A 16,544-nucleotide genomic window follows, 5' to 3' on the forward strand; every position below is an offset into this window, starting at 1 on the left:
TCCATATAAAGTCGAAGCAACTTAATGCAGAAGTTCGATAAGAAAACATTTAAACTGATAAATAGAAACGCTGGCAAACGACTTTGATTGGGTGAGCAGTACAGGTGGGCGGATCCCTGCACACAGCGCAAGGCACTTCCTTCTCTCTCTCTCGCTCAGTGCAGTCTACACCCAAAGTGAATATGACAATATGCTTATCGTTTGCAGTAATTTGTGACATTTTTACAAAAGAACTTTGCATGCACATTGTTTAAGGACAAATTTCATGGAAAGAATGGCCTCAACACTCTTAACTGAAGGTGGAAGACAAATTGTAAATGGCATATTTACATTGATTTGGGACACAGGTGTCAAACAGGCGGCCAACGTGCCAAATCGGGCCTGTGAGACAACACTCAAAGAAGCACAAGACAAAAACGAGCTGCAGGTTGAAATATGTCAACTTGATGTTGCCAAAGCCAGGTGCATCGAACTTGTATTTGTACTTGTACTTGTATTTATTTCTCTCTCTCTTTTTCACCCCTTTTCTCCCACTCTCTGTCTCTTTCACTCTCTGCGTCTCTCTTTTTCTCTTCCTTTGTTGCTCTTTGTCTCTTTCTCTCTTTGTGTCTTTTTAACTTCTTTTGCTCCAACTTCCTTTTTTCCTATTCTCTCTTTTCCCTTACTCTCTTCCTACCCTTCGTGCTTTCTTTTCTCTTTTCTCTCCTGTCTTTGTCTTTCTCTTTGGATTTCTTTACTCCTCTCCCTTTCTTTTCCCCCTCTCTCACAATTTTTTTTCTCTTTTGTTTCTCACGCTCTTTCCCTCTCTCTCTTTTTTTTTCTTTGTCCTGCCCTCTCTTCTTTTCCCTCCCTCTTTCTCTTATATCTTTCTCTTTTTCTTTTTCTTTAATCAACTAGTCTGGTCCCCGACAGAATGTTTGTTCTATCGTGTGGCCCTCGAGTTAAAATGAGTTTGTCACCCCTGGATTAAATCATCAAATGGCACACAGTGAAATAAAATGTGCTGAAGAATTAGCTTTTGTCTAGAAAGCATGTATGGCAGTTTTTTTCAACTTTTTCTGAAAATATATGATGTGGCTCTCTCACTTTATTTTCAAAACATTTTTGCTTTTAAGGCTCTTTGGGTCAAAAAGGTTCCTGACCCCTGTTTTATGACAATTAAAGTGTCGCTGTCGCTTTAAAGCGAGTTTACATGACGTCACATAGGTTTTCCCAATCAAATGCTTTAAAAGGCGGGACCACAATGTCACAGCCACGTGTACCGGGAAGCAGGAAGTAAATACGGCACAGGGGGATAGGAAGAAAAATTGAACGTCTGTAGGTGAGAAGTTTGACTTTTATGATAATAACAACCGTAAATTACCTTTACGACTTTAATTATAATGTATATTTTGAAATAAATTATTATTTTGACTACATTCAGGAAGCCGAGTTTTAGCTATATGCACTACTATAAAGTAATTCCTCATATACGTTTTCTTTCATCCTTTTATTTACATTGAGCTCGGTTGGAAACGTTCATTATTAAACGAAAAATAGTTTATTGTTCCACCAAATGCTGCAACATAAATCAAACAAGATTTGAAGAGGAAAAGGAATGAATGAAAAGTTGTCCGTTTATTAGGATATAAGTGAGTTTCCTTTAATGTGATTCTTTTTTGGGCGGGGCTTATAATAAAACAAATATGTGTAGTCGACTTAAATTACATTTACTTTGATTTCAAGTCCTATTATTTTCTACAAAAGCCGTAAATAAAATGGGGATCAGAACGGTTATTTTCTAATTAGTAAAGTAAAGAATGAATTAAACTTTCAAGCTGTCCTTGTTATTAGAATATTGAGTGTCTTTTTGTATTGGCTGGTGTTGATGTAACAGTTAAAATGTTCATGTGCAGCGCAGTTCTGAGGTCATGAGATCCAACCTTCCTATGTGGAGTTTGCATGTTCTCCCCGTGCTTGCATGGGTATCTTCCAGGCACTACGGTTTCCTCCCACATTCTAAAAACATGCATTTCAGGTTAATTGGCCGGTCCAAATTGTCCCTAGGTGTGAATGAGAGAGTTTTCTGCAACTTGCTGGTAACCAGTTCAGGATGTCCCCTGCCCACTGCCTGAAGATAGCTGGGATGGGCTCCAGCACCCCCGCGACCCTACTGAGGATAAGCGGTGCAGATAATGGATGGATGGATGACTTAGGTGATGCATATTTAATTTGAGTTGAATAAACTTCAAACAGTCAAACTCCAAAACTATAACGCAGTAATCATTCATGCTCGCTGTTTGGCTCATTGCTGTAATCAGCACTAATTGAGCACAATTTCAAAGCTATTCACATAAATGACATCAAACCCATTCTTCGATTTTATGGGATCGTTTGGAGAATGTAGATTTCAGCCTCTTGTTGTCGAGAGCTGATTATCTCATTCAAACGTTTTTGTCTTTTTATTCACCCAAATGGAAATTGCAAGTTTAAAAGAAATAAGGACAAGGATATTATAATCCACAGCAAACCGAGTCCAACTGGTTCTTTGCAGGAACGGACAAATAATCCGCCGCCTTATAGCTACAGTATATTGATTTAAGGCAGGGGTCAATAACCTTTTGAAGCTGAGGGCTACTTTTTTGTTAATGATTAGTTCGAATGACTACCAGTTGCGTATACATTTCTAATCATGTTATTAGGATCTCGTTAATAAGTATTATGTTGTTACCAGGTTAAAAGGAGCTAGAAATAAAAAAAAATTCAGAAAATCGCAGTGTCCCTTCACCGGTGAGCTATTTTCAGAAGTGGTTCATGGGTTATTCAGGTGTTAAGGGGAAACCTGGCACCATGTTGATGACCCCTGATTTAAAGTCTTCCCAGTGTTGTGCATTAGGAATTTGTTGAGTGGTTCTTTTTAAACTATCCTCTAATTTTATTATGTTTTTAAGCTGTGTGTCCAGGTACGACGCCATGATCGAAGGCTACTCCCCCGTGGCGCAGGCCCTGCTGGGGACTTTGTTCACTTGGGGCCTGACTGCTGCCGGGGCCGCCATGGTATTCGTTTTTTCCGGTCGACAGGTCCGAACCATTTTCCTTGTATGTTATATGCACATTTTCAATTTTATTTTTGGCAGATTTCACGTTTTTAAATGTTACATCTGTGAGCTTAATTTTAGAAGATCAATGTTTGCACCACACATCTAACCACTAATTTTATTGTAAGTTCCTTTCTCTAACATATGTTTCTGTCGTAATACCCTCTCCAATCTGTGAGGGGCAGTGTGGTGCCACAGCTAATCAACGCTGCAGAAAAATCCGGAACACAAATAAACAGGGTTCAAACAAGTGAAACGGGACCGAGTCAGAACCCACATCTTGCGGGGCAGAGGTTCGTTGACAGACTGACAAAAGAAAAAGGAGAGCACTGAGCTTAAAAAGACAGAAGGCCAATCTGTCAATGAGCCGCAGCTGGTGCCACACGGGTGGGGCCAATTGGGCGCCATGGCAACCGTGACAAATATTGTTGTTGTTTTTTTAGAGCCACACCCTATATTTTAGAACAAAAATGCTTGAATTTGAATGTCAAGGCTTAAAAAGTGCTTGAATTTTGGGTGAGGTGCTTGCAAATATGAATTGTAGCCATGTTTCTCAAAAAGTCTTCCTAAAAATGACAGGGACACTGCTCTCTGGTGGCTTTGCTTTGCAATTGCATTTTTTCTACCCTCTTGATTAACTGCAGCTGGCATTATTGTATACCGCTTTGTCCTATAAAGCAGCATCGCCATCTAGAGGTCGCTCCCAAGTGGACAGGTGCATGCTACACCTAAACAGGGCACTATTAAATGTGTATTAGAGCAAGGATTCATATCAATTACGGGTATTTGTTATGGACAGTGCAAAAAATGAAGGTGGTGATCCCCAATAGTGGTAAATTGTAATAAGAACTTCCTGTAACTGAAAATGTAAGTTGCATCTTTTTTTTTTTTTTCATCCAACAGCTATTGGGGGAAGATTTGCCTCAAGAACAAATATTTTTGTGATTTACTCAAGATCTCAAACTCCTATGTCTTAATAAATGCACACCAAAGATTAGAAATCACAGATGTAAATCAGACATATTTGAGGTTTCACATCGGATTATTTCTTTAAATGGTACTGGAAAATTAGGAAAATTGGCTTTCAACGTCCTTATCAAGTGCTTGAATTAGGCCACGAAAAATGTGCTTGAACAATGTAAAGAGTATTCTCTATCTGCCCCACAAAAAAAAAGAAAAATAAACGACAATCTATCCTTGTTACTGTTATCATGGTGACTTGGGAGTCGCTTTATCCAAACATTTTTTTTTTCACTTCATGACTAAAACCAGTGGTAGCTTTCGTGTTTTAACTGACTGAATCTGTCCAAGCCGTAACCACATAAAAGGTTTTTTTTTTTTAATCATCTAACTACTATAAACTGAATCTCTCATGTTAATATTTTATTAAGATCTGCCAAAAATCTGCTTGCTTATTTATGATGAAATATGTATATGCCATTTATCTGCACAAAACCTAAACTTGAATTAAATCTTCTTTCGTCTTGCGCAGAAATACATCTTGGATGGAAGTCTAGGATTCGCAGCAGGGGTGAGTTTCTTTTCTCCAAAGAAATTTCCTCACAGTTACACTTGATCTCTTTTTGTTTTCATTTCATTTCGATACCAGTTCAAATTGTTACTCCTTTAAATACCAATGTATACAATTCTCCATCCCAATGATATAAAATAACTTGTATAAACGTCAAACTTCCACATTCCATTTAAATTGGGACTGGCAGGAAATAAATCATAATTTCTCATTGACAGAATATGATATTTGATGATAGAAATATGCTAATTCTTAACAATGGTTGCGCTTCACCTATTTTGCTAGAATATAAACATTGAGGTAAAAATCTCAAATATAAACCACAGTGTAATTGCCTTAGAAACATTAAATTAATTCACAACATAATTATAGTTGGCATACAGGGATCAGCGTGTGATATTGTGTGTCTCAAACGCCAATTAGAAGTGTTACATTGAACATATTCTGTTTTTTCCCTTGGTTAAATCAGTGTCTGAAACTCATGTTACATATTTAGTGGACACCAGGGCAGACTACTCTGAAAAGTTGCCTGCCCAGCCATAAAGTTGCCTGCCCCATTCTTCACAACTTGAAACACAATAAAACGACTAATCCCCCCCCCCCCCCCCAAAAAAAAATGTTGCAAAATATTAAGAACATCACTTTAAAATTAAGTTTACTATAAATCGACTTATAACATTCATTGTATGTGTATGACATCAAGACATCGCTGGTTTCCATCTGCCGTCAGTATGTACCTGTATTTACTCATCTTCATTCATGCAACGTTTGCGTTGCGTCGTCTGCTACAAGCCATGTGAACTCCTCTTTCCACGATGCTTTTAATGTACGTTTACGTTTCGTAGCGTCATAAATTTTGTTAGCTTCTTTTGAATATTTCTTCTGGGGCTGAGGTTTTGGCTTGATTCCTAACCACATATCAATTTTTCTTGTGTTTTCTTTGCGTCTCCTTTGTAAAATGATATATAAATGCACGACCTTATAACGCTCGGGAAAGTCTGGAAGCACGAAGTTATTCAATGCAGGCTTCTGATTGGCTGCCGAGTATGCAAATTGCCAAACGAACCCAAATTTCCAAACCGAACGAAGATTTCGAAATTGGAATAAAGCAAACGTTAGAATTTGGGAAAAAAAAAAAAATATATATATATATAGTTGTCGGAATTTTGGGCGGAGACGTTTTGTAAGTTGTACGCCCGACTTAAAAGACGCTAATTCAGACACTGGTTAAATTATTTTCATGCATTTGTTGTTAGCAAAAATAGTTGTTTAAAAGGGTGAAATGACATTTAATTGGTGAACTGGGACGTCATTGTGGTCATGTTGAAGTGTTTGATTGATATTGTTTTTCTTTTTTTTTAATTATAATACAGTCAGCATGGTTTTAGAACAAGTGGCATCTCAACTAGTTTCAGTATGTTTACGTATATGCTTGCTTTTTGAACTAATAATTCTTACAGTTTATGTCCAATTCACCTTGATTATGCAGTGGGGTTTATCACATTTTCTGTCATCTGCCTTGCTCATATCCGAAACTGGAAATTCAATGCTGAGTGTTTATTCGGGTTGATAATTTCCCACAGGCAACATAGATGAGGACGCTCACTTTGCACTGTAGGATTTCTCCTTATTTCCTTCTGCACTTTTGTTTTTGCATTAAAACGTTTCACATTGAATATTGTTTTTCTATCACTATATGGCATGCATTTTATCTCTAAAATACAACTAATTGCTCAATTTTGATCGCTTTGCATTTGTCTTGTTTAACAGACTATTTAAAGAGAAAAAAAAAGATATTCTGCTGGTGGCCATTTATTTTAAACCATGCTTTCCACCAATTGACTATCAAACCAAAATGTAATGGTGTCTGATAGTTTGAGACTGTTAATCAAAGTTGGCTAATGAATCCCCCCGTAACTAATATATGTCTTTAATAACAATTAATGAGTGAGCTAATGCTTCCGCTGCTAGTGATTACCTTCCACCGGCATAAATTAGAAAGCATATGCCGGTTTGAATTGAAACTTTCATCAAAGTTTTATTTTTTTAACGATTTGGCATTTAGATACTGTGGGAAACATTCAATTTTAATCGCTTGCTTTTCCTAATCCAATTATTCTGATTTCTGAATGCTGGCCCTGATTAATTCATAATGACTATAATGTTCGGAGAGAAACTCTTCCGTCTTAATTAGAATAATTTCCAGCTTCCTTGTGATTACATTCTTGGGTATTCTCTTTAAATTTGAAGAAGACTTAAATCCAATAACTTATTAAAAGTAATGTTTTGATGCTGGCTATAAATGTATCCAATTTTTCTAAAAATAACTTTAACGCTCAAAGAAATAAAACATGATTATTATGAAAATTACAAAATGGAAAAGAATTGCATTTACTGTGGCATCCATCATTGTAGTTTCATCAAAAATTTGAGTTTGTCTTGTAAAGTTTAGGGTTCGTATGGGTGCTTGAAATCCTTGAAAATACTTGAATTTTATTGTTGTTCTTTCAAAGATTAAAACGTGCTTAAATTTTGGGTGAATTGCTTGTAAATGCTTGAAATTGTTACCATATTTTTGTACAAGTCTGCTTAAAAGTGACGCAGACACTGCTTTCTGGTGGCTTCTCTTTGCCATTGCATTTCTCTCAACATGATAAACTGCAGCTGGTATTCGGCCATGAAAAGATGGACAAACCCTGAAAGATGAACAAATTGCAATAACGCCTAGCCTCAAACATCTTCTGACCCACACTCTCATGACTTGACCTGGATCTTTCCTGCTAATGTCACTCAAAAATCGATCCGTAAATCTCGTCCTGCTGAAAACAAACCCTTGTCAGATGCGCAGACCTTTCGAGCGATGAATGATTATATGTGAAGCACAAAACAATACATTTTGATAGCGTCTTCAAACAGAGAGCACCATCAGTCGAAAAACAATGAGTTCTTGGTGAGGCTACGTTTTTATAGCGCATACTTAATGATTACAGATATGTGCCTGGTTCAGATGCACTATATTTTACTGACGTAAAAACATAATTAAGCACAAATGAGCCTATTTAAGTCTAATCTGAGAATAAGTCTCTTTTAAGTGTGAGCTATGTAATGCTTCTAAATTATTGAAAAATCCATTGTCCCCTTGGCTGCATTGAGACTGTACGGACGAAAAACGTTTTTGTATTCCTGAGACCTGAAAATATCAATACAAAGTTATTGAAAAAGAAGGAAAGTCCAACGCAAATCTAATTCATAGACATAAGTGCTAGCTATGGGTGTAAGAGAAAACGAGGAACTAGAAATCATCAATGCGATACCTGTATTAGACAAAGAAGAAGCTAGTTCTTAGTATAGGAGACAAAGCTATTTTTTACAAAAGAAAGAGGAAACGCCTCCCTTACTTTTACTTTTTAGCGTAAAACAAAACAAGGTGCTAATATTTACAAATACAATTCTTCTATTGGTCAAGAAAGAAGCTAGTTTTTGTCATCGTCAACAACGCTAATTTTTACGGTAGAAAAATAAACGCTAGTTTTTAGCGTTCAAGAAAACAAGGTGCTAATATTTACAATGCGATGCTGGTATTGGGCAAAGAAGAAGCTAACAACCAATGATAATTTTCAGCATAGCTATCGGCTTAGACGATAATGCTAGTTTTTGGCCTAGACGAAGATAACTTTTCCTGCAAAGGAATCCGCTTGTTTTGGCCATAAAGACAACAACGCTGGCTCTCTGTGCAAAAGACATTGCTATTTTTTGGTGTAAACAGGGTTTGGTAGGGTTACTTTAACTGGATTACTTTCAATTACTTTTGGATTACTCCAATACCAAATATGCTAATAAAATACAAAAGAAACTAAATATGAATAAAATGACTAAATTTTGTGCAGGCTTGGGGAGTAACGGAATACATGGGACGGCAAAAATGATGTTGGCAAGCTGTTTGGATTTATTTTCATTTTGTTTCTGTCGCATTTGATGTTAGTTTTGCCGTAGATCAAAGAGATCAAAGCCAGGAGAGAAAGCTTACCACGTGTTGTGAGTCATCATTTTATTCATATTTAGTTTCTTTTGTCTTTTATTAGCATATTTGGTATTGGAGTAATCCAAAAGTAATTGAAAGTAATCAAGTTAAAGTAACCCTACCCAACCCTGGGTGTAGAGGAAAACGTTACCTTTGTGTAAAAGAACAATTTATGTTCAAACGTAAAAGAAGACAAGGGTCTTATGTTCAATAACAGGATGCTTGTATTGGACAAAGTAGATTTTCGGCATGGTAGGCAATGCTAGCTTTCTGTGCAGAAGATAGCAATGCTAGCTTTCTGTGCAGAAGATAGCAATGCTAGCTTTCTGCACAAAATATGACAGCGCTACTTTATGGTGTAAAAAGCAACACTGACAGCTTTATGCGCCCCAAAATACATAGCTGGTTTTCGGTGTAGAAAAAAAATGTATGCAGCTTATGATGCAGAAAAAGACAGCTTTTCGTAAAGATTTACGAGGCGCTAATGTTGAAAAACATAACTCATGTACTGAACAAAAAAGAGGCTATTTTTTGACATGGAGGACGATGCTCATTTTCCACACAGAAGATGCTAGGTGTTGGCATAGAAGCAGCTTGTTTTTGAGGATGGAACAATGTAACACTAGTTTTTTAAGTAGCTGACATTGTCAGGACCAGAACGGAGACAGGACCCACTTGCGTTGCGTTTCTCAAGTTTTATTGGAAGAAAGCGAAAGGGTTGCGCCCACGATCCGGTGATAGATGGCCTCGGGAAGCAGGTCGCTCTGAACGCGGAAGTGGAACTTCCTTGGCGAGCGATGGCGGTGTCGGGAACCGAGAAACAGGTCAGTAGACGGGACAGGAGAGCAAAAACGTGGTCGGGGTTGGAACGAGTCGTAAGCCAGGAAAGGAGAGTAGACGTGGTCAGGGACAAAAGGGGTCGAAAGCTGGGATGGGAGAGTAGACGTGGTCAGGATCAAAAACTGGTCGAAGCCGGGGGACAGACGGGAGCAAAAAACAGGTGGGAGTCGGGGTTGAAAAAGGCTTGCCTAGTTTAACTGAGGTTCGCAGCCAGACTGACAACAGGTGACAGAAAGGAGTGGGTTTAAATAAGGACAGGGAGCCAATCAGAGTCCAAGGCAGTTGGCGACAAAGGAGCGGGCACAGGTGCATCACATCGGTAATCATGACAGACCATGCTAGTTGTTCTTTTGTTCTTTCCAAAAATTATTTATAAAAATATTTCTAACTCATAAGGTAGTAAATATGGAAACCCTAAAATTGTTTAGTTTGCATTGTTTTTTTCATCTAAAATGCAGCTCGGTTACTAGCATTCATAACCTTGCTACAGTTCCAACATGAATATCCCGACAAGTTTATTCTTTAAGTGATTCGAACTGAATCTCGCAACCGTGCATTGCATTTAACATCTCTACTAACGCCACGAGACATTTTTCATGAACACGCATGGCCCACGGTGGCACGAATCTGTTTATTTCATTTAATGCTCCATGAGTGGGCGATAAAGATGAGAAATACAAACAAAAGTACAAGCTATTAACTTTTGCTTCAAGTGCAAGATTGACTCGGTTAAACAAGCTCCGACGTTAAGGCCCTGCAGCAAGATCCGCGGGACTTTTAAGCACACAAAATAAAAAGTGTCTTTATGTACCTTCTCGAGAGACAAGTGAAATGTTTTGCTTCTGTGCTTCTTTTAGATAAGTAGGGGAGCAAAATTGTTCTCTGAAAGCGACTATGCCTTACTCTAATTGCCTCTTCAGTCTAAGATATTATCTTGGGGATTTAAAAATGCCGGCAATCCTTTGTCGTTTGCTTGAATGTATCAATTTTATAGCTACTTGTCACACTGCAAGCGCTAGCGGGGCTTTTATTGCTTTTGAACGTCGACAAACAAAACCGGTTTGATTTAATGCTTATCGAGCAATTGAGCTGGACATGAATCATATTTATGTCAATGGCCTACCAGCTAATCCTTCTCTCTTCCGCTGAGACTATTTAATTATGTTTTGTATTTGTTTGTTTTTTGGTCAAATAAATCAATTGAGCATTCTTAAAATGACCAAAAATGATATTGCAAATACATTTTATATATTTTCCCATTTATATTTATTTGATCAAGTATCCATGTTTAATATAAATTGTAATCATTGTTTTTTTTTTTTTAATAAATGTTAAAATCATGGGACACCTGAGGACAGCTAAGGCGTCTGTGGACCTGTTCTAAAAATAGCTTACCAGTGCTGGGTGATTGTGATTTCCTAGTAAAATATTTTTTTAGTGGTTGACCTCGTAAATTTACCCTATTTACAACAATTGACCTGGTAACACCATAGTAGTAACATGATTGTTATTATAGAAATGCAGATCAAACTGGGTGCCCTTTGAGCAAACGAGTCAAGTCATGTTTATTTGTGACACCCTTAATCACAAAGAGTCTCAAAGGGCTGCAAAGACCACAGATTAATGCAAACCATTGACTATTATGACACCATCCGCTGATCTAAAACCTACATGAGGGCAAGGAAAAACTCAAAACCCTCAACATGAGGAAAATGAAAAAACCTTGAAGGGACCGCACATGCAGTAATCCCCCTTCCAGGATGACCAGGCTGCAATGGATGTTGCAATAACAAACCATAAAATTAAAAATAAAAAAAAAAAAAAAATATATATATATATATATATATATATATATATATATACCACAGCAATATCTAGCTAGAGTCATTTCTGACTCTTTTTGGGAGATTGATTTAGAGGAGGGGATTCCCAGCCCCCTCGCTCAACCCAACCGATGTGTTGGAGTCATTAGGTGACCAAACCCCCCGATTCCAACCCCTAATGCTGAACGCCAAGCAGGGAGGCAACGGGTACCAACGTTTAAGTCTTAGGTATGACTCGGCCGAGGCTTGAATCACAATCTCCCAGTATCGGGGCAGGCGCCATACCCCCAAGGCCACCGAAAATATAAATAATAAAGTATGATATAAAATCAAAAGTATGACCAGGTTGCAATGGATGTAGCATTAACAAACAATACACAGATATTGGTCATTCACAAACTATAAAATATAAATGTGTTTTAAGATTAGATTTAAACATTTCCATTGAGGTTGCAGATCAAATCTCAGGGGGAAGAGCTTTCCACAGCACCGGGGCCCGAATGGAGAACGCTCACGAACCTGCAGATCTCTTCTTGGCTCACTAGTAGACCAGCATTTTCAGAGGGAAGGCTCCCGGGTAGGAACATAGGGGAAAATTAAATCTGATATGAGGGAGCAACTCCATGCATGATTTTGTATAATACCATCAAAACCTTAAAATCACATCTTAAGCCAACAGGTAGCCAATGCAGATTAGCTAAAATTGGTGTAATGTGATCAATCTTTCTTGTCTTAGTTAAAGGCCTGGCTGCAGAATTTTGGACCAGCTGAAGACTCTTGATTTTGGACTTCGGGAGACCGGAGAGTAGTGCATTACAGTAATCGAGACGGGAAGTAACAAACGCGTCAATTATAATCTTCGCATAGGACGAATTTTAGCAATATTGCGAAGATGAAAGAAAGCTGTTCTAGTAATATTCTTAACGTGCGTTTGAAAGGACAGATTATGACACCTAAATTTTTGACTGAGTCACTCTGGGTGATCTTACATTTGACAATGTTCAGAGCAGTTTTTGAGAACAAGTCACGGCATTTAGATGGACCAATAACTAATATTTCGGTCTTTTCAGAGTTGAGGCGCAAGAAGTTGAGTGACGGCCATTCTTTTATCTCAGTGCGGCAGGCCTCCAAATATTCACAGTTCAGTGTGGCAGATTCCTCCATCAGAAGATATAGTTGAGTGTCACCTGTGTAGCAATAGAAACTAATATTATACTTGCGAATAATATCACCTAATGGAAGCACGTAAATGCTGAAAAGAAGGGGGCCAAGCACTGAACCCTGCGGAACACCACAGGTAACACTAAAGGGCTCAGATGTCATTTCACCATATTTAACACATTGCGTCCTATCTGAGAGGTAGGATCTGAACCATAAGAGGACGGTTCCTGAGAGACCAATCCATTTTTCCAACCGTTCTAGTAAGATATTATGGTCCACAGTGTCAAAGGCAGCATTAAGGTCCAGTAGCAGCAAGAGTGATGAAGTCCATTGCCAGTAGAAGATCATAAGCATCAAAAAGTAGCTTTCAGCTTGAAAAAAGTTGGAAAGCCCTGTTTAAATGGTATGTTTTTTTAAAAAAAAGGAAAAATATAGTAGTTTTAGTTTCAAATCTTATTTTTTAATTTAATATTATTACATTATTATAATATTATTGGAAAAAAGGTGTATTCAATCAAATTCCTAATTTATGTAAAAAAGCTTTATAGTAAAATAAAAACAAAAAATAATCCAATATGAAATCATTTTGCCTGTTTTACGTATTATTTGAACTGCACTAAAATAAGAAAAGTAGCCTAGCTCGTTTGAATTCTTATTCCGAGCTAAATAAGTAAATTACAGAAAATCTGCTATTGCAAATAATTGTGCTCATTTTATAAATTAATTTTCCCGGTTTGCGTAATTTCATTATTTTGTAAACTGTAATGGTTAATTATTTTTTTATTATTTACATTTATTTTATTTAACTTCAATTTATTTTAAAACGTTTTAACAATTTTTATTCTAAGTATTTGAAAATGTAATTTTTTCAAAAATATATCTATTCAAATATAATGCTACTGTAATGTAAAACATATTTATTGTAAAATCTAAATCATAAAACTTTGCACAAGATGAATTACATCCCCTCCGATGTCATATGAGATGAGTTTGCACATTTTAAATGTTTTTTTTTTTTTTATAACAAAACATAAATACAAAATATTATATGCAATAATTCACCCAATTTTAACTATTATTGAAACAGTATAAAAAATTGAAATAGTTCAGCTCTTTTTAAACATTAATCGCATTGATTTTCAAAATTATATTAGTATTATTTTTTTTGGCTGGCAAAGCACATGCAGCAATAACTTGACACGACATTCAAATTGGCTACAGTTTCCAGTTCGATTCACCATAAAGAGAAAAGAAAATATAAACATCAATGCACCATTTCCATAATTACACCGATGGATTAAGGTTTTGAATAAAGATGCCGTGCGTACATTTTAGCGAAAGTTCCCAGGGAGATAAGAGCACAATGCAAATGAAAATCATCTTCAGAAGAGGAGAAAGGAACACAAAGCAGAAAATTTAATGAATAAATCAGCGAGATTGACTAAATATGTATTGAGGTAAAGTGACTCGGGACATTATTTGTTGCAGGGGCTCAAATTGATGGATTACATGTCAGATAGAAAAATGAATGCCTGTCTGCTAAGGGACTATGTGCTTACAAACGAAGTGACACAAAATCGAATGTTAGTCTTAGGTAGCAGGGTGCAACTCAATAAAATTTGATTCGTAATTGAGATTTTCATTTCTTATTTATTGTACAGACACATTCAATATGCAACAAAAATACAGACATTGCATATTTAAGAGAATACTTTGAAAAAGGCTGCTAAGTCGGCGTAAGATCCCGTCGACATGGTAGTGGAAATTAGTGTCAGTCATTTCATTAATGTACTTTCATAAACATATTTTTATACCCCTGTTGTACGAAAACATCTATAAACTTATAAAATGTCATATCAAGAATTTAATCTTTACCTCTCTTATTCAAAGTGTATGCAAGGCTCCACACTGCCCCCAATAATCTGGTGGTTGCATAGCAGCCAACAGATAATACAGTTAACCCTCACTACTTCACTGATTTGCTTTGTGTTCTGCATTCTGATGAATGAAATTATTATTTGACTCCGTTTGACCGACATTTTTTTTTAAAACGCGAAAATTGTTTTACAGTACTTTTATTAAAGGGACAGTGTGTATTATTTAGTGCCTTCTAATGGTATAAAAACATTGTACAAAACTTGATTTGAAAATAAGCAAATATACAATATAAGTGTGCATCTTTTAAATACTCGTAGGTCAAGACATTTGCTAACATCATTGCCCACCATCTTGAAAAACCAAAAGCTTGCATAAAATTGAGAAGAAAAAAGGTGGTGTTTGGACACATAGACTCTCCGCAGTTTTTATTCTTCTTTGTGCCTTTTATAACTTTATTTCGGTTGGACGACGCCATACAATAATGTTGTGGTCTAATATACACTGTCCCTTTAAACAAATGCTTAAGCCTGTAAAAGTGTTTTTTTGTTTTGTTTTTGTTCCATCCATTCATTATCTGCACCGCTTATCCTCAGTAGGCTTGCGGGGGTGCTGGAGCCTATCCCAGCTATCTTCGGGCAGGGGACATCCTGAACTGGTTGCCAGCCAGTTGCAGAGCACACAGGGATAGACAATTCACTCGCTCATTCACACCTAGGGACAATCTGGACCGGCCAATTCACCTGACATGCATAATTTTGGAATGTGGGAGGAAACCGGAGTGCCCGGAGGAAACCCATGAAAACACCGGGAGAACATGCAAACTCCACACAGGAAGGTTCGATCTCAGAACCTCAGAACACGCGCCAACCGCCGTGCTGCCCTAATTGTTTAGTAATTGTAAGAAAAAAAGGTTCATACTTCACGGACATTACCTGTCAGTTTCTTTTTGGAACATAACCCTCGCAATAAACAGGGGTTCAAAATAATAATTTTTCGTTTGTGAATTTTGTTTTGGTATTTAGTTAAAATGTTCTAAATGCCACTAGTCGAGACACGTAAAATTTTGTTTGGGAATTATATTTTATCTAAAGCCATCTGTCCGTCGATACCGGACAGGACCGGGAAGACAGGATAGATAATGAAACAGGATATTGAAAATAAACAGGACAAATGGACGGAAACAAAACTAGAAACCGAAATTATACAGGACAAAAGAAACTGGAACAATACCGGACAGGAACAGGACCGAGTCGAAACCCACGTCTTCGTTGACGGACTGACATAGGAAAAATGAGAGCACTGTGCTTAAATAGACAGAAAGAATCTGTCAATGAGCCGCAGCTGGCTCCACACGGGCGGGGCCAATTGGGCGCCATGACAACAGTGACAGTTTCAGGTTAATTGGCTGGTCCAAATTGTCCCTAGGTGTGATAGAGTGAGTGACTTGTCTGTCTCTGGTTGCCCTGCGACTGGCTGGCAACCAGTTCAGGATGTCCCCTGCCCACTGCCCGAAGATGGCTGGGATGTGCTCCATCACCCCCGTGACCCTACTGAGAATAAGCGGTGCTGATAATGGATTGATGGATGATAGTTCAGGTATTTTTGCCTGATATTTAAATGAAGTCCCTTTGATAACTTAAAAAAAAAAAACACATGAACAATTTACAGACATATGCTGTTATATTTCTTTAAAAAATACAGAAATACATATATTAAAGTACAATAGCGTGGAGGATGAAGGCAAATTCAAGTGTGACCGCCCGCTGAGCTGCTCCATTATCCCTTCCTCACCGCTCTCCAACTTTTTCATAGCTGCAGCCTTCGTTTCCATGGAGATTGCCAGTTTCCTGTCATTTAACTCATATGATTTTCCCGTATCACAAAGTGGCACGCTCTTTTAAATTTGGTTTCGCGCTGGTAGACGAGTCCCTTTTGCCATTACTGCAATTTAGCCCACTCTCCAGCACTTTAGCTTGTTGCCAATTATCCTTTAGATTGCTCGCCACTGAGGGCTCAATTGGCACAAAGAGTGCTAAAACTCTTGAAATTGCTGTTCTGCTCTGTATTCAATTGATACATTTAAATGTGGGCACTGCCAGGTCAAATTAGATCCATATTGTCAGTTTGGCTTGTCCATAGGAAGACCCATGTGAATATTAGTTCTCGCTTGACCACAAATTTCATTTTATTTTTGTTTTTGAGAATGATAATTC

At 37.4% G+C, this 16,544-nt stretch overlaps 1 protein-coding gene across 2 annotated transcripts in view; it reads left to right on the forward strand.

Annotated features, from left to right (window-relative positions):
- Nucleotides 1-1,206: 1,206 nt before the first annotated feature.
- slc39a11 (solute carrier family 39, member 11) overlaps nt 1,207-16,544 on the forward strand; it is a 90,991-nt gene continuing 75,653 nt past the window's right edge. For both annotated transcript variants that reach the window (XM_088323378.1, XM_088323379.1), the window contains exons 1-3: nt 1,207-1,321; nt 2,931-3,060; nt 4,570-4,608. In XM_088323378.1, the coding sequence (XP_088179504.1) occupies nt 2,953-3,060; nt 4,570-4,608 (147 nt within the window). In that variant the 5' untranslated portion in view covers nt 1,207-1,321; nt 2,931-2,952. The remainder of the gene's footprint in view (nt 1,322-2,930; nt 3,061-4,569; nt 4,609-16,544) is intronic.

The sequence above is a fragment of the Urocampus carinirostris genome, chromosome 19 (genome assembly GCF_059441175.1).
Source record: "Urocampus carinirostris isolate Australia breed hairy pipefish chromosome 19, RoL_Ucar_1.0, whole genome shotgun sequence".
NCBI classification, from domain to species: Eukaryota; Metazoa; Chordata; class Actinopteri; order Syngnathiformes; family Syngnathidae; genus Urocampus; species Urocampus carinirostris.